This window comes from Salmo salar, chromosome 01, assembly GCF_965601325.2.
Source record: "Salmo salar chromosome 01, fSalSal1, whole genome shotgun sequence".
Taxonomy (NCBI): domain Eukaryota; kingdom Metazoa; phylum Chordata; class Actinopteri; order Salmoniformes; family Salmonidae; genus Salmo; species Salmo salar.
The window spans coordinates 19512501-19535000 of record NC_138291.1 but is presented as its reverse complement, the minus strand read 5'-3'; the positions used below and the strand labels follow the sequence as shown (position 1 = coordinate 19535000).

General features: G+C 44.6%; 1 protein-coding gene across 1 annotated transcript in view; it reads right to left on the bottom strand.

The window, feature by feature from the left end:
- The window catches only part of ush2a (Usher syndrome 2A (autosomal recessive, mild)), a 477069-nt gene that overhangs the window by 268681 nt on the left and 185888 nt on the right, over positions 1-22500 (bottom strand). The window contains 3 exon segments of the mRNA XM_082957499.1: positions 236-421; positions 17744-17824; positions 22395-22500. The exon segment at positions 22395-22500 is cut by the window's right edge and continues 131 nt beyond it. Coding sequence (XP_082813625.1) covers positions 236-421; positions 17744-17824; positions 22395-22500 — 373 coding nt within the window.

The window sequence follows — 22500 nt, the reverse complement described above, 5'->3', positions numbered from 1 at the left end:
GAGAGGATGGGAGAAGTGACGAATCAGAGACGGCATCATCATCGTAAAAGAGATAAAGTGAGAGGGGAGGAGAGAGGTGGAGATGGAGAGTTCTCTAATATGACATCACTGGTATCTGGGCTAGACCAGCTCAGTTGGTTGCCAGCATTAGTCCCCCTTTTTCCTCACCCTCCCCTGAGTGTGTGTGTGTGTGTGTGTGTGTGTGTGTGTGTGTGTGTGTGTGTGTGTGTCTTACCTGTGTGGTTACCAGTGGACAGGTAGGAGGCAGTAACAGGTGTTGAGTCAGGCTGATCCAGGTCGTAGGCCCTCAGTTCGTACCTGTCAATCACTCCGCTCACCTGGAGGGGCGGGGCCCAGCTCACCTGGACACTGAAGCCACTCCCACTCTGGAGACTAGAGGGAGGGGCAACACTCTGGGGGACTGGAGAGAGAAAGGGGGGAAAAGAGAGGGACAGAGAGAGAGAAAGAAGGGTAGAGTAGAGAAAGGCAGAGGATAAAAAAAGGCAAAGAGAGAAGAGAAAATGACATTTAGGGAGAGGTAAAATGAAAAAAGGGTGGGAAAGAGAGGAGAGTCGGAGAGAAAGAGAGGTGTGCAATAGAGAGAGGGGCAGAGAGAGAGAGTCAGCCAACATATTTTACCTTTAATAGAGCCATTAAATCAGAACTAACCATTAACATAAATACAATTTATTAGAGTTGTAACTTTTTCAGCCATAATTTAATACATCCACCATATTTCACAGCAATCAGCCTCTCTGTCCCTCTCACCTCCTCCTCCCTGCTTCCCTCCCTCCCCCTCCCCCCCCTCCCTCCCTCCCTCCCTCCCTCCCTCCCTCCCTCCCTCCCTCCCTCCCTCCCTCCCTCTCCCAGTATTAATGATGATGGTTGGCAAGGCAGGGAGAGACACAGCAGGAGCCCTCTGTGATATAACTGTAACGTAGCAGGACATCCCAGGTCAACAGAGGAAAAAGGGAAATCCTCTCGTGTCTCCCCATGCAAGGATTATCAATCTCAGTTAACATATCACTCATATCATTTCTCATGATGTAATTGTAGGATTGTATAATGTGTGGTATATGTTGCATATACAGTATGAACCTGAATTCACCCTATTCTGACAAAGGAATGCACACACACACACACACACACACACACACACACACACACACACACACACACACACACACACACACACACACACACACACACACACACACACACACACACACACAATCCCCCCCCAGCCACACACACACACACACACACACAGAGACACAATCCCCCCCCAGCCACACACATGTTCATTTGTCTGGGTGTTGTAGTGAGCGAGGTAGCGAGCAGCTCCCATTTGTACAGTGCAGTGTGTGTGACAGAGGAACATATGATAAGGTATCAGGGCGCTCCATCTCATCTGGGTGACTGGAACACATATTGGCCTGCTAACAGCAGGATGGAGAATGGGCACACCTGAAAACTACAGTATGACACTAACTAATAATAGGGAGGTCTAGCAGAGAGAAAGATAGAGAGAAGGAGTGGCAGGTAGCCTAGTGGTTAGAGCGTTGGGCCAGTCACTGAAAGGTTGCTGGATGGAATCCCTGAGCTGACAAGGTAAAAATCTGTCATTCTGCCCTGAACACTGTTCCCCGGTAGGCCGTCATTGTAAATAATAATTTGTTCTTAACTGACTTGCCTAGTTAAATAAAAGGAGGTAAAGGCTGTAGTTATAATGTGTATTGTAATATTATCTTTCTCTTGTTTTCTCATTCTCTCTCTTTTTCTGCACTCTTCTCTGTCTCTCTCTCTTCTCTGTCTATCACTCCGTCGCTCTCTTCTCTGTCTATCACTCTCTCTCTCCTCTCTGTCTCTCTCTCCTCTCCTTCTATCACTCTGTCTCTCTCTCCTCTCTGTCTATCACTGTCAATCTCTCTTCTCTCTGTCTATCACTCTGTCTTTCTCTCTTCTCTATCACTCCGTCTCTCTCTCCTCTCTGTCTATCACTGTCAATCTCTCTTCTCTCTGTCTATCACTCTGTCTCTCGCTTCTCTCTGTCTATCACTCTGTCTCTCGCTTCTCTCTGTCTATCACTCTGTCTCTCTCTCCTCTCTGTCTATCACTCTGTCTCTCGCTTCTCTCTGTCTATCACTCCGTCTCTCTCTTCTCTCTGTCTATCACTCTGTCTATCACTCCGTCTCTCTATCCTCTCTGTCTCTCTCTTCTCGCTGTCTACCACTGTCTCTCTCACCTCTCTGTCTATCACTCTGTCACTCTCTCTCTTCTCTCTGTCTATCACTCTGTCTCTCTCTTCTCTATGTCTATCACTCTCTTCTCTCTGTCTATCACTCTGTCTCTCTCTTCTCTCTGTCAATCACTCTGTCTCTCTCTTCTCTCTGTCAATCACTCTGTCTCTCTCTTCTCTCTGTCTACCACTGTCTCTCTCACCTCTCTGTCTATCACTCTGTCACTCTCTCTCTTCTCTCTGTCAATCACTCTGTCTCTCTCTTCTCTCTGTCTATCACTCTGTCTCTCTCTTCTCTCTGTCAATCACTCTGTCTCTCTCTTCTCTCTGTCTATCACTCTGTCTCTCTCTTTTCTCTGTCTATCACTCTGTCACTGTCTCTTCTCTCGGTCTATCACTCCGTCTCTCTCTTCTCTCTGTCTATCACTCTGTCTCTCTCTTCTCTTCTCCCTGTCTATCACTCCGTCTCTCTATCCTCTCTGTCTCTCTCTTCTCGCTGTCTACCACTGTCTCTCTCACCTCTCTGTCTATCACTCTGTCACTCTCTCTCTTCTCTCTGTCTATCACTCTGTCTCTCTCTTCTCTATGTCTATCACTCTCTTCTCTCTGTCTATCACTCTGTCTCTCTCTTCTCTCTGTCAATCACTCTGTCTCTCTCTTCTCTCTGTCAATCACTCTGTCTCTCTCTTCTCTCTGTCTACCACTGTCTCTCTCACCTCTCTGTCTATCACTCTGTCACTCTCTCTCTTCTCTCTGTCAATCACTCTGTCTCTCTCTTCTCTCTGTCTATCACTCTGTCTCTCTCTTCTCTCTGTCAATCACTCTGTCTCTCTCTTCTCTCTGTCTATCACTCTGTCTCTCTCTTTTCTCTGTCTATCACTCTGTCACTGTCTCTTCTCTCGGTCTATCACTCCGTCTCTCTCTTCTCTCTGTCTATCACTCTGTCTCTCTCTTCTCTTCTCCCTGTCTATCACTCCATCTCTCTCTCTCTTCTCTCTGTCAATCACTCTGTCACTCTCTCTTTTCTCTGTCTATCAAATTCAAATTCATGCTGCTTTATTGGCATGAAAAACATGTCAATGTGCCAATATTGCCAAAGCAACAATGTATACAATATACATTGTAATAAAATTATAAACAATAACAAATAATAATACAAAATGGTAGTAAATAATAATACAAAATTAAATACAAAAATAATTACAATAAAATGGTAACAGTCAATAGTAGAAATGTAATAAATATAAAAATATGGAAAAATGAAACTATAATTCACTTATAACTAAATAACGGTAATCTTCGCCATTACATCAGTACTACAACTACCATCATCATTACTACTACTACTACCACCACCATCACTAAACTGCTATCATTACCATTACTACCCATACCACTACTACTACCACCACCATCACTAAACTGCTATCATTACCATTACTACCCATACCACTACTATTTGGAATGATAAACAACAATAATAATAGTAATAACAATAATAACAATAATAGTAATAATATTTTGATTTTGATTTTGATTAATAATAAGTAAATTACTGCTTACTAGGCTATGGCAGGCAAATACATATTTGGCTGCAAGAGGAGCCATTGTTCCTTCGCCCATGAGTATTTTTAGTTTTGGAATAAATCTAGTAATTTCTGTGAGTAATGAATCTCTTGGTGAGGAATATTTATCACAGTAAAGGAGAAAGTGCATCTCTGTCTCTACCTCCCCTGTCGTGCAGTGACCACATACACGCTCCTCTTTGGGTAGCCATGTCTTTTTATGTCTGCCGGTTTCTATTGCCAATCGGTGGTCACTCAGTCTGTACTTGGTAAGGATCTGTCTCTGCTTCGTATCTCTGACAGAGTAGAGATAATCAGCCAATTCATATTCTCTGTTTAGGGTCAGGTAGCAATTTAGTCGGCTTTGGGATTTTGTTTCGTTTTTCCAATGTTGTAAATATGAGTCCTTTGATTGGTTCATGATTTTGTTTATTTGAATTCTTTCATTTGAAGCAGTGCTGGTGTCAGCTTGGTTGGTGAGGTCCAACACCAGCTGACTGAGAGGGCTCGTTTCTGGGCTCAGCTCTTGGGTTTGGAGTGCTTTAAATTGCAGACTTGAATTTGGACTTGAATTTAGATGTAGCAAAACATTTTATGATCTTTTCTGTATTTTCATTACTACTGGAAAACTAATGCCCTACATGCATTAGTTGGTGTATTTCTCTGGATTTTCCGACAGAATTCTGCATGTAGGGCTTCAATTGGATGTTTGTCCCACATTTTAAAGTCCAGTTTATTGAGTGGCCCCCAAACCTCACTTCCGTAAAGAGCTATTGGTAGGATTACACTGTCAAATATTTTGGTCCAAATTCTAATTGGGGTGTTGATTTTGAATAATTTCATTTTTATTGCATACAATGTTCTGCGGGCTTTTTCTTTGAGTGCATTCACTGCCATATTAAAGTTTCCCGATGCAGATATGGTCAGACCAAGGTAGGTGTAATTTTTAGTGTGTTCAATTATGGTGTTGTTCAGGGTGAATTTATATTTGTGCTTCCGAAATCTGTATTTTTTTGTTGAAAATCATGATTTTTGTTTTTTGGAAATTTACTGCCAGGGCCCAATTATGGCAATATTGCTCTAGAATATTAATGTTCTGTTGAAGACCTTTGGTTGGTGAAAGAAGTACCAAGTCATCAGCATATAGCAGGTATTTCACCTCTGTGTCAAATAGTGTGAGTCCTGGGGCTGGAGAATGGTCCAACATGTCTGCTAATTCATTGATATAAATGTTGAAAAGATTTGGACTCAAACTGCAGCCTTGTCTCACACCTCGACGTTGTGAAAATAATTTTGTTCTTTGGTTTTTGATTTTTATTGCACACTTGTTTTCTGTGTACATACATTTTATTAAGTCATACACCTTACCACCAAGCTCACTTTGGAGAATTTTGTAGAATTGCCCTTCGTGCCAAATAGAATCAAATGCTTTTTTAAAGTCAATAAAGCAAGCAAAGATTTTGCCCTCTTTTTTTGATGGACGTGTTTATTAATTAGTGTGTGTAAGGTGTATATATGGTCAGTAGTGCGATGGTTAGGGAGAAAGCCAATTTGACATTTACTTATTACATTTTTTTTCTTGAAGAAAGGTTTGAATTCTTGAATTCAAAATGCTACAGAAAACCTTTCGCAAGTGGCTGTTTACGCAAATTCCCCTGTAATTATTGGGGTCTGATTTGTCTCCACTTTTGTGGATAGGGGGGATGAGCCCCTGGTTCCAGACATCAGGGAAGCAGCCAGAAGTTAAAACCATGTCGAACAATTTAAGCACAGCATTTTGCAACTCAGGTGTGCTGTTTTTCAGCATTTCATTTCTGATTTTATCTAGACCACAAGCCTATCACTCTCTCTTTTCTTTGTCTATCACCCTGTCACTCTCTTCTCTATCACCCCGTCTCTCTCTTCTCTCTGTCTATCACTCTGTCTCTCTCTCTCGCTCTCTCTTCTCTCTGTCTATCACTCTGTCTCTCTCTTTTTTCAGTCTATCACTCTGTCACTCTCTCTTTTCTCTGTATGTCATTCTCTCTCTTCTCTGTCGATCACTCTGTCTCTCTCTCTCTTTTCTATGTCTATCACTGTGTCACTCTCTTTTCTCTGTCTATCACTCTGTTTCTCTCTCTCTTCTCTCTGTCTATCACTATGTCTCTCTTCTCTCGGTCTATCACTCTGTCTCTCTCTCTCTTTTCTCTGTATATCACTATGTCTCTCTCTTCTCTCGGTCTATCACTCTGTCTCTCTCTCTACCCCCCCATCTCTCCCCCCTCTCTCAATTTCAATTTCAATTTAAGGGGCTTTATTGACATGGGAAACATATGTTTACATTGCCAAAGCAAGGGAAATATATAATAAACAAAGGTGAAATAAACAATAAAAAATGTACAATAAACATTACACTCCAAAAGTTCCAAAAGAATAAAGACATTTCAAATGTCACATTATATATACAGATGAAGTCGGAAGTTTACATACACTTAGGTTGGAGTGTCATTAAAACTCGCTTTTCAACCACTCCACAAAATTCTTGTTAACAAACTATAGTTTTGGCAAGTTGGTTAGGACATCTACTTTGTGCATGACAAGTAATTTTTCCAACAATTGTTAACAGACAGATTAATTCACTTATAATTCACTGTATCACAATTCCAGTGGGTCAGAAGTTTACATATACTAAATTGACTGTGCCTTTAAACATCTTGGAAAATTCCAGAAAATGATGTCATGGATTTAGAAGTTTCTGATAGGCTAATTGACATCATTTCAGTCAATTGGAGGTGTACCTGTGGATGTATTTAAAGATCTACCTTCAAACTCAGTGTCTCTATGCTTGACATCTTGGGAAAATCAAAAGAAACAGCAAAGGACATTGTTAAGTATCTATATCCACAGTAAAACAAGTCCTATATCGACATAACTTGAAAGGCCACGAAGCAAGGAAGAACTGCTCAAAAACCACCATAAAAAAGCCAGACCACGGTTTGCAACTGCACATGGGGGCAATGTGCATAAAAATGTCCTCTGCTCTGATGTAACAAAAATAGAACTGATTGGCCGTAATGACCATCATTATGTTTGGAGGAAAAAGGGGACGCTCGCAAGCCGAAGAACACCATCCCAACTGTGAAGCACAGGGGTGGCAGCATCATGTTGTGGGGGTGCTTTGCTGAAGGAGGGACTGGTGCACTTCACAAAATAGATGGCATCATGAGGCAGGAAAAGTATGTGGATATATTGAAGCAACATCTCAAGACATCAGTCAGGAAGTTAAAGCTTGGTCGCAAATGGGTCTTCCAAATGACAATGACCCCAAGCATACTTCCAAAGTTGTGGAAAAATGTCTTAAGGACAACAAAGTCAAGCTATTGGAGTGGCCATCACAAAGCCCTGATCTCAATCCCATAGAAAATGTGTGGGTAGAACTGAAAAAGCGTGTGCGAGCAAGGAGGCCTACAAACATGACTCAGTTACACCAGCTCTGTCATGAGGATTGGGCCCAAATTCACCCAACTTATTGTGGGAAGCTTGTGGAAGGCTACCCGAAACGTTTAATCCAAGTTAGACAATTTTAAAGGCAATGCTACCAAATACTAATTGAGTGTATGTAAACTTCTGACCCACTGGGAATGTGTTGAAAGAAATAAAAGCTGAAATAAATCATTCTCTCTACTATTATTCTGACATTTCACATTCTTAAAATAAAGTGGTGATCCTAACTGACCTAAGACAGGGAATTTTTACTAGGATTAAATGTCAGGAATTGTGAAAAACTGAGTTTAAATGTAGTTGGCTAAGGTGTATGTAAACTAGTGTTGTAATGATGTGCAAATAGTTAAAGTACAAAAGGGAAAATAAATCAACTTAAACATAGGTTGTATTTACAATGTGTTTGTTCTTCACTGGTTGCACTTTTCTTGTGGCAACAGGTTACAAATCTTGCTGCTGTGATGGCACACTGTGGTATTTCACCCAGTAGATATGGGAGTTTATCAAAATGTGGTTTGTTTTCAAATTCTTTGTGGGTCTGTGTAATCTGAGGGAAATATGTGTCTCTAATATGGTCATACATTTGGCAGGAGGTTAGGAAGTGCAGCTCAGTTTCCACCTCATTTTGTGGGCAGCTTGCACATAGCCTGTCTTCTCTTGAGAGCCAGGTCTGCCTTCGGTGGCCTTTCTCAATAGCAAGGCTATGCTCACTGAGTCTGTACATAGTCAAATGTCACGGCTTTCTGAAGGATCGGACCAAAACGCAGCGTGTTCGTACTTCCACATCTTTTTATTAATCGTGAAACTAAATGCAATACACCAACCACTTTAAATAACAAAACAACAAAGCCGTAACGCAGAGCAGGCAAACACTACTCACAAATAAACAACCCACACCCACACATGGAAAACAGGCTACCTAAGTATGGCTTCCAATCAGAGACAACGATAGACATCTGCCTATGATTGGAAACCATACCTGGCCAACGCATAGAAAAGGAAAACATAGAAATAGAAATCTAGAAACCCCACAATGAAACAGAAACCCTAAAAACACACCCAAAACACCCCCCTGTCACGCCCTGACCACTCTACTATGGAAAATGACCTCTTACAAGGGTCAGGACGTGACATCAAAGCTTTCCTTAAGTTTGGGTCAGTCACAGTGGTCAGGTAGTCTGCCACTGTGTACTCTGTTTAGGGCCAAATAGCATTCTAGTTTGCTCTGTTTTTTGGAAATTCTTTCCAATGTGTCAATTAATTAACTTTTTGATTTCTCATGATTTGGTTGGGTCTAATTGTGTTGCTGTTCTGGGGCTCTGTGGGGTCTGTTTGTGTTTGTGAACAGAGCCACAGGACCAGCTTACTTAGGGGACTCTTCTCCAGGTTAATTTCTCTGTAGATGATGGCTTTGTTATGGAAGGTTTGGGAATCGCTTCCATTTAGGTGGCTGTAGAATTTAATGTCTCTTTTCCCGGATTTTGATAATTAGCGGGTATCAGCCTAATTCTGCTCTGCATGCATTATTTGGTGTTTTACGTTGTACACAAAGGATATTTTTGCAGAATTCTGCAAGCAGAGTCTCAACTTGCTGATTGTCCCATTTTGTGAATTTTTGGTTGGTGAGCAGACCCCAGACCTCACAACCATAAAGGGCAATGGGTTCTATAACTGATTCAGGTATTTCTTATCCAGATCCTAATTGGTATGTCGAATTTTATGTTCCTTTTGATGGCATAGAAGGCCCTTTTTGCCTTGTCTCTCAGATCGTTCACAGCTTTGTGGAAGTTACCTGTGGCGCTGATGTTTAGGCCAAGGTATGTATAGTTTTTTGTGTGCTCTATTGCATCGTTGTCCAGATGGAATTTGTATTTGTGGTCCTGGCAACTGGTCCATTTTAGGAGCAACATTATTTATGTCTTACTTAGATTTACTGCCAGGGCCCAGGTCTGATAGGATCTGTGAAGAAGATCTAGATGTTGCTGTAGGCCCTCTATGGTTGGGGACAGAAGCACCAGGTCATCAGCAAACAGTAGACATTTTAATTCAAATTCTAGTTGGATGAGGCCGGGTACTGCAGACTGTTCTAGTGCCCTCGCCAATTCATGTTTATGTTGAAAGAGGGTGGGGCTTAAGCTGTATCCCTGTCGCATCCTCCGGCCCTGTGGAAAGAAATGTGTGTGTTTTTTGCCAATTTTAACCGCACACTTGTTGTTTGTGTACATCGATTTTATAATGTCGTATGTTTTTTTTTTCAAACACCATTTTCCATCAATTTGTGTAGCAGGCTCTTATGCCAAATTGAGACAAAAGCTTTTTCTTAAAATCAACAAAGCATGAGAAGACTTAGCCTTTGTTTTGGTTTGTTTGTTTGTCAATTAGGGTGTGCAGGGTGAATACGTGGTCTGTCTTACAGTAATTTGGTAAAAAGCCAATTTGACATTTACTCAGCACATTGTTTTCGCTGAGGAAATGTATGCATCTGTGGTTAATGATAACCACCGCATTTAACCATGGCAAGGTGAATGGGAATATGGCCGAATGCAAACAGGTAGTTATTCCCTCCGTAAGGCAATCAAACAGGCCAAATGTCAGTACAGAGACAAAGTGGAGTCGCAATTCAATGACTCAGACACGAGACGTATGTGGAAGGGTCTACAGACAATCACGGACTACAAAGGGAAAACCAGCCACATCACGGGCACCGACGTCTTGCTCCCAGGCAAATTAAAGGTAACTGAACTAAATGACTATCGCCCTGTAGCACTCACTTCTGTCATCATGAAGTGCTTTGAGAGGCTAGTTAACCTGTTGGGGCTAGGGGGCAGTATTTTCACGGCTGGATAAAAAAACGTACCCGATTTAATCTGGTTACTAATCCTACCCAGTAACTAGAATATGCATATACTTATTATATATGGATAGAAAACACCCTACAGTTTCTAAAACTGTTTGAATGGTGTCTGTGAGTATAACAGAACTCATTTGGCAGGCAAAACCCTGAGACATTTTCTGACAGGAAGTGGATACCTGATGTGTTGAATTACCTTTAAGCCTATGCCATTGAAACACACAGGGGTTGATTAATGTTTTGGCACTTCCTATTGCTTCCACTAGATGTCACCAGCCTTTACAAAGTGTTTTGAGTCTTTTACTGTGAGATCTGACCGACCAAGAGCCATGGAACGGTGATGGCCGATTAGACTCTGGCGTGCGAGTTCATGTTGGGTACCCTCGTTCCAATACGTTATAAAAGAGAATGCATTCGTCCACCTTGAATATTATTCATGTTCTGGTTAAAAAAGGCACTAATGATTTATGCTATACAACGTTTGACATGTTTGAACGAACGTAAATATATTTTTTCCCCTCGTTCATGCCGAGAAGTCCGGCTGGCTTAGATCATGTGCTAACAACACGGAGCTTTTTGGATATAAATGATGAGCTTTTTTGAACAAAACTACATTCGTTATGGACCTGGGATTCCTGGAAGTGACATCTGATGAAGAGAATCAAAGGTAATGGATTATTTACATAGTATTTTCGATTTTAGATCTCTCCAACATGGCCGTTTGTCTGTATAGCAAAGCATATTTTTCTGGGCGCAGTGCTCAGATTATTGCAAAGTGTGATTTCCCAGTAAGGTTATTTTTAAATCTGGCAAGTTGATTGCGTTCAAGAGATGTAAATCTATAATTCTTTAAATGACAATATAATATTTGACCAATGTTTTCTAATTTTAATTATTTAATTTGTGGTGCTGACTTGACTGTCGGTTATTGGAGGGAAACGATTTCCTCAACATCAATGCCATAGTAAAACGCTGTTTTTGGATATAAATATGAACTTGATAGAACTAAAAATGCATGCATTGTCTAACATAATGTCCTAGGAGTGTCATCTGATGGAGATTGTAAAAGGTTAGTGCATCATTTTAGCTGGTTTTATGGTTTTGGTGACCCTGTCTTTGAATTGACAAAACATTACACATAGCTTTTGTCAATGTACTCTCCTAACATAATCTAACTTTATGCTTTCGCCGTAAAACCTTTTTGAAATCGGACAACGTGGTTAGATTAAGGAGATGTTTATCTTTCAAAGGGTGTAAGATAGTTGTATGTTTGAAAAATTTGAATTTTGACATTTATTTGGTTTCAAATTTGCCGCTCTTGAAATGCACCTGCTGTTGATAGGGTGCACCACGGGTGGCACGCTAGCGTCCCACATAGCCCCAAGAAGTTAAGGATCATAACACCTCTACCTTACATGACATGCTAGACCCACTTTAATTTGCTTACCGCCCCAATAGATCCACAGACGATGCAATCGCCATCGCACTGCACACTGCCCTATCCCATCCGGACAAGAGGAATACCTATGTAAGAATGCTGTTCATTGACTATAGCTCAGCATTCAACACCACAGTACCCTCCAAGCTCATCTTTAAGCTCGGGGCCTTGGGTCTGAACCCCGCCCTGTGAAGCTGGGTCCTGGACTTCCTAATGGGCCGACCCCAGGTGGTGAAGGTAGGAAACAACACCTCCACCCCACTGATTCTCAACACAGGGGACCCACAAGGGTGCATGCTCAGCCCCCTCCTGTACTCTCTGTTATTGCGTGGCCACGCACGCCTCCAACTCAATCATCAAGTTTACAGACGACACAACAGTAGTAGGCTTGACTAGCAACAATGACAACATGATGCCAGGAAAATAACCTCTAACTCAACGTCAACAAAACAAAGGAGCTGATCGTGGACTTCAGGAAACAGCAGAGGGAGCACGCCCCTATCCACATCGAGAGACAGCAGTGGAGAAGATGGAAAGCTTCAAGTTCCTCTGTGTACACATCACTGACGATCTGAAATGGTCCACCCACACAGACAGTATGGTGAAGAAGGCGCACTAGCTCCTCTTCAACCTCAGGAGGCTGAAGAAATTTAGCTTGGCCCCTAAAACCCTCACAAACGTTTACAAATGCACAATTGAGAGCATCCTGTTGGGCTGTATCACCGCCTGGTACAGCAACTGCACCACCCGCAACCACAGGGCTCTCCAGAGGGGGGTGTGGTCTGCCCAATGCATCACCGGGGGCAAACTACCTGCCCTCCAGGACACCTACAGCCCTCGATGTCACAGGAAGGCCAAAAAGATCATCAAGGACATCAACCACCCGAGCCATGGCTTGTTCACCCCGCTATCATCCAGAAGGCGAGGTCAGTACAGGTGCATCAAAGCTGGGGCCGAGAGACTGAAAAAAAAAATCATATCTCAAGGCTATCAGGCTGTTAAATAGCCATCACTAGCTGGCTTCCACCCGGTTACGCAACCCTGCACCTTAGAGGCTGCTGCCCTATATACATAGACTTGGAATCACTGGCCACTTTGATAATGGAACACTAGTCACTTTAATAATGTTTAAATAATGTTTACATCCTGTTTTACTCATCCCATATGTATATACTGTATTCTATTCTACTGTATTTTAGTACCTGCCACTCCAGCGTTGCTCGATCTAATATTGATATATTTCTTAATTCCATTATTTTACTTTTAGATGTGTGTATTGTTGTGAATTGTTAGATACTACTGCACTGTCAGAGCTAGGAACCCTAGCATTTCGCTACACCTGCAATAACATCTGCTAAATATGTGTACTGTATGTGACCAATAAAATTTGATTTGATTTGAATTAATGCAGAGGATTTTCCCAAGGTTGCTGTTGATTGATCTGATTTCTGACGTGCTGTTCCTTGTTTTTCCGTAGCGTACTTCTGTATTGTTTTAGTGATTCACCATAGTGAAGGCGTAGACTCAGGTTTTCTGGGTCTCTATGTTTTTTGGTTGGATAGGTTTCTCCATTTCTTTCTTAGGTTTTTGCATTCTTGACATTGTTGTTCATTTTCTTAGGTTGTCTGCTTGAAATATTTAGATTTGATAGGGAAGCTGAGAGGTCAAATACACTGTTTAGGTTTTCTACTGCTACTGTAAGTGTACACCGTCACTATTACAGTGAAACATTTTGTCCAGGAAATTGTCTAGAAGGGATTGAATTTGTTGTTGCCTAATATTTTTGGGGTAGATTTCCACACTACTGTTCTTCCAGCTATAGCAGGTATTCCCCAGGGGTACACACAATGCCGTCGGGTGTACGCCAAATAAAATACATACATATATGATTTTTCTTTGGTACATTTTTTTCTTCTTCACATTTTCAAACAGTCCATTTATATTTTCCAACGGGGCTATACATTTGGGTGATTTTTTTTTTCTTGCCTGAGAAGCCTCGTTTCACAGTGTTTAGAGAAATAACAACACAATGTCAAATACAGGTAGCCTAGTCAAATAATTAACATCCAATTACATTAACCGTTACTCTCTCACGGGAATTCCACTAACCGCCCATATGTAGCCAAACGTGACAACAGACAGTGGCAGTGGTGTGTGTGTGTGTGTGTGTGTGGGGGGGGGGGGGGGGGGGGTTAATGTAAATAGTCTGGGAAGCCATTTGACTAGATGTTCAGGAGTCTTATGGCTTGGGGATAGAAGCTGTTTAGAAGCGTCTTGGAACTAGACTTGGCACTCTGGTACTGATTGCCGTGCGGTAGCAAAGAGAACAGTCTATGACTAGGGTGGCTGGAGTCTTTGACAATTTTTAGGGCCTTCCACTGACACCCCCTGGTATAGAGGTCCTGGATGGCAGGAAGCTTGGCCCCAGTGATGTACTCGGCCGTTCGCACTACCCTCTGTAGTGCCTTGCGGTCGGAAGCCGAGCAGCTGCCATACCAGGCATTGATTCAACCAGTCAGGATGCTCTCGATGGTGCCGCTGTAAAACCTTTTGAGGATCTGAGGACATATGCCAAATCTTTTCACTCTCCTAAGGGGGAATAGGTTTTGTCGTGCCCGCTTCACGACTGTCTTGGTGTGCTTGGACCATGTTAGTTTGTTGGTAATGTGGACACCAAGGAACTTGAAGACATCCTCCCTATAGGCTGTCTCGTTGTTGTCGGCCTTGTGAATGTTGACCTGTCTAAAGGTCTAACTCACATCGGCTGGGGAGAGCGTGATCACACCGTCTTCCGGTACAGCTGGTGCTCTCATGCATGTTTCAGTGTTATTTGCCTTGAAGCGAGCATAGAAGTAGTTTAGCTCGTCCGGTAGGCTCGTGTCACTGGGCAGCTCTCGGCTGTGCTTTTCTTTGTAGTCTGAAATGGTTTGCAAGCCGTGCCACATCTGACGAGCATCAGAGCCGGTGTAGTACGACTCCATATTAGTCCTGTATTGACGCGTTGCCTGTTTGATGGTTCGTCGGAGGGCATAACAGGATTTCTTATAAGTTTCTGGGTTAGAGTCCCGGTCCTTGAAAGCGGCAGTTCTAGCCTTTAGCTCAGAGCGGATGCTACCTGTAATCCATGGCTTCTGGTTGGGGAATGTATGTACGGTCACTGTGGGGACGACGTCATCGATGCACTTACTGATGAAGCCAATGACAGAAGCCAATGGTGTAATCCTCAATGCCATTGGAGGAATCCCGGAACATATTCCGGTCTGTGCTAGCAAAACAGTCCTGTAGCTTAGCATCTGCTTCATCTAACCACTTTTTTATTGATCTAGTCACTGGTGCTTCCTGCTTAAATTTTTGCTTGTAAGCAGGAATCAGGAGGATGGAATTATGGTCAGATTTGCCAAATAGAGGGCGAGGGAGAGCTTTGTATGCGTCTCTATGTGTGGAGTATAGGTGGTTCAGAGTTCTTTTCCCTCTGGTTGCACATTTAACATGCTGATAGAAATTTGGTAAAACGGATTTAAGTTTCCCTACAAGTTTCCCTTCTCGTAGTCCCCGGCTACGAGAAGCACCGCCTCAGCGTTTTCTTGTTTGCTTATGGTGGAATACAGCTCATTCAATGCTGTCTTAGTGCCAGCCTCTGACTGTGGTGGTATCTAAACAGCTATGACAAATACAGATGAGAACTCTCTTGGTCTACAGCTTATCATGATATACTCAACCTCAGGCGAGCAATAGCGCAAGACTTCCTTAGATATAGTGCACCAGCTGTTATTTACAAAAATACATAGACCGCCAACCTCTTGTCTTACCAGATGCCGCTGTTCTATCCTGCCGGTACATCGTATAGCCAGCCAGCTGTACGTTGATATTGTCGTCATTCAGCCATGACTCCGTGAAGCATAAGATGTTACAGTTTTTAATGTCCTGTTGGTAGTTTAATCTTTCCCGTAACACGTCGATTTTATTGTCCAAAGATTGCACGTTTGCTAGCAGAATTGAGGGAAGTGGGGATTATTCGATCGCCTTCTCATTCTCAGAAAGCAGCCCGCTTTCTGGCCTTTCATTCTCCGCCTCCTCTTCACGCAGATCACGGGGGTCGGGGCCTGTTCCAGAGGGAGCCGTATATCCACGGGCACATCAGAGTCATGAAAGAACAAAAAGGATTCTGCTAGTCCGTTGTGAGTAATCCCAGTCCTGATGTCTAGATGTTATTTTCGGTCATAAGAGATGGTAGCAGCAACATTATGTGCAAAATGAGTAAAAAACCATGTCACGAACAGCACAGATAAACAAACAAAAAAACAAAATCGGTTGGGGGCATGTAAAATGTCAGCCTGCTGATGGCGCAAAGCCATGACAGGGAGACATAGCGGAGTGGTAGCGCGCGTGTAAGCAGTTGCTCCCGACGCCATTTGGGTACACTGCAGCATCCACTGAGAGGCTTTTGCTGCCAAAGGAATGCCTGACAGCTGGAAAGAAATTTTGGTACTACAGTGAAAATGGTTAACTTTGTTAAAGCAAGGCCCCTGAACTCTTGTGTATTTTCTGCACTATGCAATGATTTGGGCAGCGACCATGTAACGCTTTTACAACATACAGAAGTGCGCTGGTTATCAAGGGGTAAAGTATTGACACATTTTTGGAATTGAGAGACGAGCTTAAAGTGTTCTTTACTGACCATAATTTTCACTTGTCTGACCGCTTGCATGATGACGAGTTTCTCACACGACTGGCCTATCTGGGTGATGTTTTTTTCTCACCTGAATGATCTGAATCTAGGATTACAGGGACTCTCCACAACTATATTCAATGTGCGGGACAAAATTGAGGCTATGATTAAGAAGTTGAAGCTCTTCTCTGTCTGCATTAACAAGGACAACACACAGGTCTTTCCATCATTGTATGATTTTTTGTGTACAAATGAACTCAAGCTTACAGACAATGTCAAATGTGATATAGCGAAGCACCTGAGTGTCTGGGTGCGCAATTACGCAGGTACTTTCCTGAAGCGGATGACACAAACAACTGGATGTATTATCCCTTTCATGCCCTGCCTCCAGTCCACTTACAGATATCTGAACAAGAGGGCCTCATCGAAATTGAAACAAGCGGTTCTGTGAAAATTTAATTTAATCAGAAGCCACTGTCAGATTTTTGGATAGGGCTGCGCTCAGAGTATCCTGCCTTGGCAAATCGCGCTGTTAAGACACTGATGCCCTTTGCAACCACATACCTATGTGAGAGTGGATTCTCGGCCGTCACTAGCCTGAAAACTAAATACAGGCACAGACTGTGTGTGGAAAATGATTTAAGACTGAGACTCTCCAATACAATCCAACATTGCAGAGTTATGTGCATCCTTTCAAGCACAACCTTCTCATTAACCTGTGGTGAGTTATTCACCATTTTCAGTGAACAAATAAGGTTTTATTTGGTTAAATAAAGAGCAAAATGATTGATTATTATTATATTATTATTTGTGCCCTGGTCCTATAAGAGCTCTTTGTCACTTCCCACGAGCCAGGTTGTGACAATAACGGTTTAATAAATCTATCGTATAGTGTGTGTGTGGCAGGCTTACAATGATGGCAAAAAAAAACATTTGAGAGTGTGCTGACCCTGGTGCTAGAGGGGGTACAGCTGGAGGTTGAATGTTTGAAGGGGTACGGGACTATAAAAAGTTTGGAAACCATTGAGCTATAGCATTTCTTAAATATTATTCAGTTCCTTTGGCTTTGATGCCTCATGATTGAGCATAGCTTTGTTCAAGTAGAGTGGAATTTTGCTGTGATCTGACGGTGTACGCTCTAAGAGACTGTGGGTTGAGGTCAGTGATAAAGTTGTCTATAGTACTAATGCCAAGAGATGAGCTATAGGTATACCTACCATAGGAGTCCCCTCAAAGCCTACCATTGCCTATGTACACACTCAGCGTCCGACAGAGCTGCAGGAGTTGTGACCCATTTGTGTTGGTTATGTTGTCTCTCTCTCTCATCTCTCTGTCTATCACTCCATCTCTCTCTCTCTTCACCCCCTTCTCTCCCCCCCTCTCTCTCTTCTCTCTGTCTATCACTCTGTCTCTCTGTCTCTCTCCCTCCTCTCTCTTTCTCTGATCTCTGAGTGTCAAACATCCTACCAGACATGAACATAGTGCTCCAGGTGAGTGTTACCCGTTTCCCTGCTGCGGCCACGTTCCCAGGGTCCTGTTGTCCATCCTCCCTCTCCCGACGCCACCACCCTGTACAGGTACTCTACACACACACGCACACACACACGCACGCATACGCACACACGCACGCACACACACACGCACACACACGCGCACGCACGCACGCACGCACACACACACACACACACACACACACACACACATAAAATCATCACATATTCAAGGTTACACACACAAACACGTGATCTATCTGAGCGACTAAGGATGGATAGTGATGCTGTAAAACACCAGGCAGATAGACACACATAATGTGTGTGTATAATAATAGCTCTGCTGTGCTGCTATATTCTGTTCTAGACAAAGACAGACAAGGGTAGACAGACAGACGGACGGACGGACGGACGGACAGACAGGTGTAGGTAGATATGCAGACAGACAGACAGACAGACAGACAGACAGACAGACAGACAGACAGACAGACAGACAGACAGACAGACAGACAGACAGACAGACAGACAGACAGACAGACAGACAGACAGACAGACAGACAGACAGACAGACAGACAGACAGACAGACAGACAGACAGACAGACAAACGTAGGTAGGCCTATGGAAAGTATTCCATCTATATTTACACAGAGCCAGTAAAGCACATTAGGGAAGCTGCTTGCAGAGTGTCTCTGTCCACTTCTAGAATAGTGCTGATGGAGAGAACATAGTGTATGTACATAACTGTTGGGACCTCTGCTCTGTCTCCATGGGGTCACTGGACTGTCGAGGTTAGGGTGTGTGTGTGTGTGTGTGTGTGTGTGTGTGTGTGTGTTCCACGTTTTAATGTCACAAGCACAATTACAGTGAAATGCCCTTCTTGCAAACTCAAAACCAAACAATGCAATAATCAATAACAATGTAATAAATATAAAAAACTAATGAAGAACACAATAAGTAAGTAAGCATGCTGTATACAGGGTCAGTTCCAGTACCATATTTACAATGTGCAGGGATACTGGAGTGATAGAGGTAGATAAGTATAGGGGTAAGGTGACTAGGTAACAGGACAAAAGACAAACAGAGTAGCAGCTGCTTGTATGTGAGTGGGTGTGTGTGTATAGACTCAGTATAAACGGATGTGCACATTATGTGTGAGTGTGTAGGGTCCTCTGAGTGTGTAGGGTCCAGTGAGTGTGTAGGGTCCTCTGAGTGTGTAGGGTCCTCTGAGTGTGTAGGGTCCTGTGAGCGTGTAGGGTCCTGTGTGTGTGTAGGGTCCTGTGTGTGTGTAGGGTCCTGTGAGTGTGTAGGGTCCTATGAGTGTGTGTAGGGTCCTGTGTGTGTGTGAAGGGTCCTGTGAGTGTGAAGGATCCTGTGAGTGTGTAGGGTCCTGTGAGTGTGTAGGCTCCTCTGAGTGTGAAGGGTCCTGTGAATGTGTAGGGTCCTGTGTGTGTAGGGTCCTGTGAGTGTGTAGGGTCCTGTGAGTGTGTATGGTCCTGTGAGTGTGTAGGATCCGGTGTGTGTGTAGGGTCCTGTGAGTGTGTAGGGTCCTGTGAGTGTGTAGGGTCCTGTGAGTGTGTAGGGTCCTGTGAGTGTGTAGGGTCCTGTGTGTGTGTGGGATCCCATGAGTGTGTAAGGTCCTGTGTGTGTGTGTGTAGGGTTCTGTGAGTGTGTAGGGTTCTGTGAGTGTGTAGGGTCCTGTGAGTGTTTGGGTTCTGTGAGTGTGTAATGTCATGTGTGTGTGTAGGGTCCTGTGAGTGTGTAGGGTCCTGTGTGTGTGTAGGGTCCTGTGAGTGTGTAGGATCCTGTGAGTGTGTAGGGTCCTGTGTGTGTGTAGGGTCCTGTGAGTGTGAAGGGTCCTGTGAGTGTGAAGGGTCCTGTGAGTGTGAAGGGTCCTGTGAGTGTGTAGGGTCCTGTGAGTGTGAAGGGTCCTGTGAGTGTGAAGGGTCCTGTGAGTGTGTAGGGTCCTGTGTGTGTGTATGGTCCTGTGAGTGTGTAGGGTCCTGTGAGTGTGTAGGGCCCTGTGTGTGTGTGTGTAGGGTCCTGTGAGTGTGTATGGTCCTGTGTGTGTGTAGGGTCCTGTGTGTGTGTGGGATCCTGTGAGTGTGTGGGATCATGTGAGTGTGTAAGGTCCTGTGTGTGTGTGTGTGTAGGGTCTTGTGTGTGTGTAGGGTCCTGTGAGTGTGTAGGGTCCTGTGAGTGTGAAGGATCCTCTGAGTGTGTAGGGTCCTGTGAGTGTGTATGGTCCTGTGAGTGTGTAGGGCCCTGTGTGTGTGTGTAGGGTCCTGTAAGTGTGTAAGGTCATGTGTGTGTAGGGTCCTGTGAGTGTGTAGGGTCCTGTGAGTGTGTAGGGTCCTGTGAGTGTGTAGGATCCTGTGAGTGTGTAGGGTCCGGTGTGTGTGTAGGGTCCTGTGAGTGTGTAGGGTCCGGTGTGTGTGTAGGGTCCTGTGAGTGTGTAGGATCCTGTGAGTGTGTAGGGTCCGGTGTGTGTGTAGGGTCCTGTGAGTGTGTAGGGTCCTGTGAGTGTTTGGGTTCTGTGAGTGTGTAATGTCATGTGTGTGTGTAGGGTCCTGTGAGTGTGTAGGGTCCTGTGTGTGTGTAGGGTCCTGTGAGTGTGTAGGGTCCGGTGTGTGTGTAGGGTCCTGTGAGTGTGTAGGATCCTGTGAGTGTGTAGGGTCCGGTGTGTGTGTAGGGTCCTGTGAGTGTGTAGGGTCCTGTGAGTGTTTGGGTTCTGTGAGTGTGTAATGTCATGTGTGTGTGTAGGATCCTGTGAGTGTGTAGGGTCCTGTGTGTGTGTAGGGTCCTGTGAGTGTGAAGGGTCCTGTGAGTGTGAAGGGTCCTGTGAGTGTGAAGGGTCCTGTGAGTGTGTAGGGTCCTGTGAGTGTGAAGGGTCCTGTGAGTGTGAAGGGTCCTGTGAGAGTGAAGGATACTCTGAGTGTGTAGGGTCCTGTGTGTGTGTGGGATCCTGTGAGTGTGTAGGGTCCTGTGTGTGTGTGTAGGGTCCTGTGAGTGTGTAGGGCTCTGTGAGTGTGAAGGGTCCTGTGAGTGTGAAGGGTCCTGTGAGTGTTTGGGTTCTGTGAGTGTGAAGGGTCCTGTGAGTGTGAAGGGTCCTGTGAGTGTGTAGGGTCCTGTGTGTGTGTAGGGTCCTGTGAGTGTGTAGGGTCCGGTGTGTGTGTAGGGTCCTGTGAGTGTGTAGGATCCTGTGAGTGTGTAGGGTCCGGTGTGTGTGTAGGGTCCTGTGAGTGTGTAGGGTCCTGTGAGTGTTTGGGTTCTGTGAGTGTGTAATGTCATGTGTGTGTGTAGGATCCTGTGAGTGTGTAGGGTCCTGTGTGTGTGTAGGGTCCTGTGAGTGTGAAGGGTCCTGTGAGTGTGAAGGGTCCTGTGAGTGTGAAGGGTCCTGTGAGTGTGTAGGGTCCTGTGAGTGTGAAGGGTCCTGTGAGTGTGAAGGGTCCTGTGAGAGTGAAGGATACTCTGAGTGTGTAGGGTCCTGTGTGTGTGTGTAGGGTCCTGTGAGTGTGTAGGGTCCTGTGTGTGTGTGTAGGGTCCTGTGAGTGTGTAGGGCTCTGTGAGTGTGAAGGGTCCTGTGAGTGTGAAGGGTCCTGTGAGTGTGTAGGGTCCTGTGTGTGTGTGTAGGGTCCTGTGAGTGTGTAGGGCTCTGTGAGTGTGAAGGGTCCTGTGAGTGTGAAGGGTCCTGTGAGTGTGTAGGGTCCTGTGAGTGTGTAGGGTCCTGTGATTGTGTAGGGCCCTGTGTGTGTGTAGGGTCCTGTGAGTGTGTATGGTCCTGTGTGTGTGTAGGGTCCTGTGTGTGTGTGTAGGGTCCTGTGAGTGTGTAGGGCTCTGTGAGTGTGAAGGGTCCTGTGAGTGTGAAGGGTCCTGTGAGTGTGTAGGGTCCTGTGAGTGTGTAGGGTCCTGTGATTGTGTAGGGCCCTGTGTGTGTGTGTGTAGGGTCCTGTGAGTGTGTATGGTCCTGTGTGTGTGTAGGGTCCTGTGAGTGTGTAGGGTCCTGTGTGTGTGTGGGATCATGTGAGTGTGTAAGGTCCTGTGTGTGTGTGTGTGTGTGTAGGGTCCTGTGAGTGTGTATGGTCCTGTGAGTGTGTAGGGTCCTGTGAGTGTGTATGGTCCTGTGTGTGTTTAGGGTCCTGTGTGTGTGTAGGGTCCTGTGAGTGTGTAGGGTCCTGTGAGTGTGTAGGGTCCTGTGAGTGTGTAGGGTCCTGTGAGTGTGTAGGGTCCTGTGAGTGTGTAGGGTCCTGTGAGTGTGAAGGATCCTCTGAGTGTGTAGGGTCCTGTGAGTGTGTAGGGTCCTGTGAGTGTGTAGGGTCCTGTGAGTGTGTAGGATCCTGTGAGTGTGTAGGGTCCGGTGTGTGTGTAGGGTCCTGTGAGTGTGTAGGGTCCGGTGTGTGTGTAGGGTCCTGTGAGTGTGTAGGGTCCGGTGTGTGTGTAGGGTCCTGTGAGTGTGTAGGATCCTGTGAGTGTGTAGGGTCCTGTGAGTGTGTAGGGTCCTGTGAGTGTGTAGGGTCCTGTGAGTGTGTAGGATCCTGTGAGTGTGTAGGGTCCGGTGTGTGTGTAGGGTCCTGTGAGCGTGTAGATAGATGCGTGCGAGTGTGTGTATGTCCATCTGTCTGTGTGTTAGTGTGCCTGGGCGTGTGTGTGTCAGTGTGTGTTACCTGTAAAAGGTTGTACTCCCAGGTCTCTGGCCTGTGTCTCTCGGCCCATGTACACCAGTACAGAGTCGTTGCCACGACAATAGAAGATGCTGTCGGTTGCCGGGCA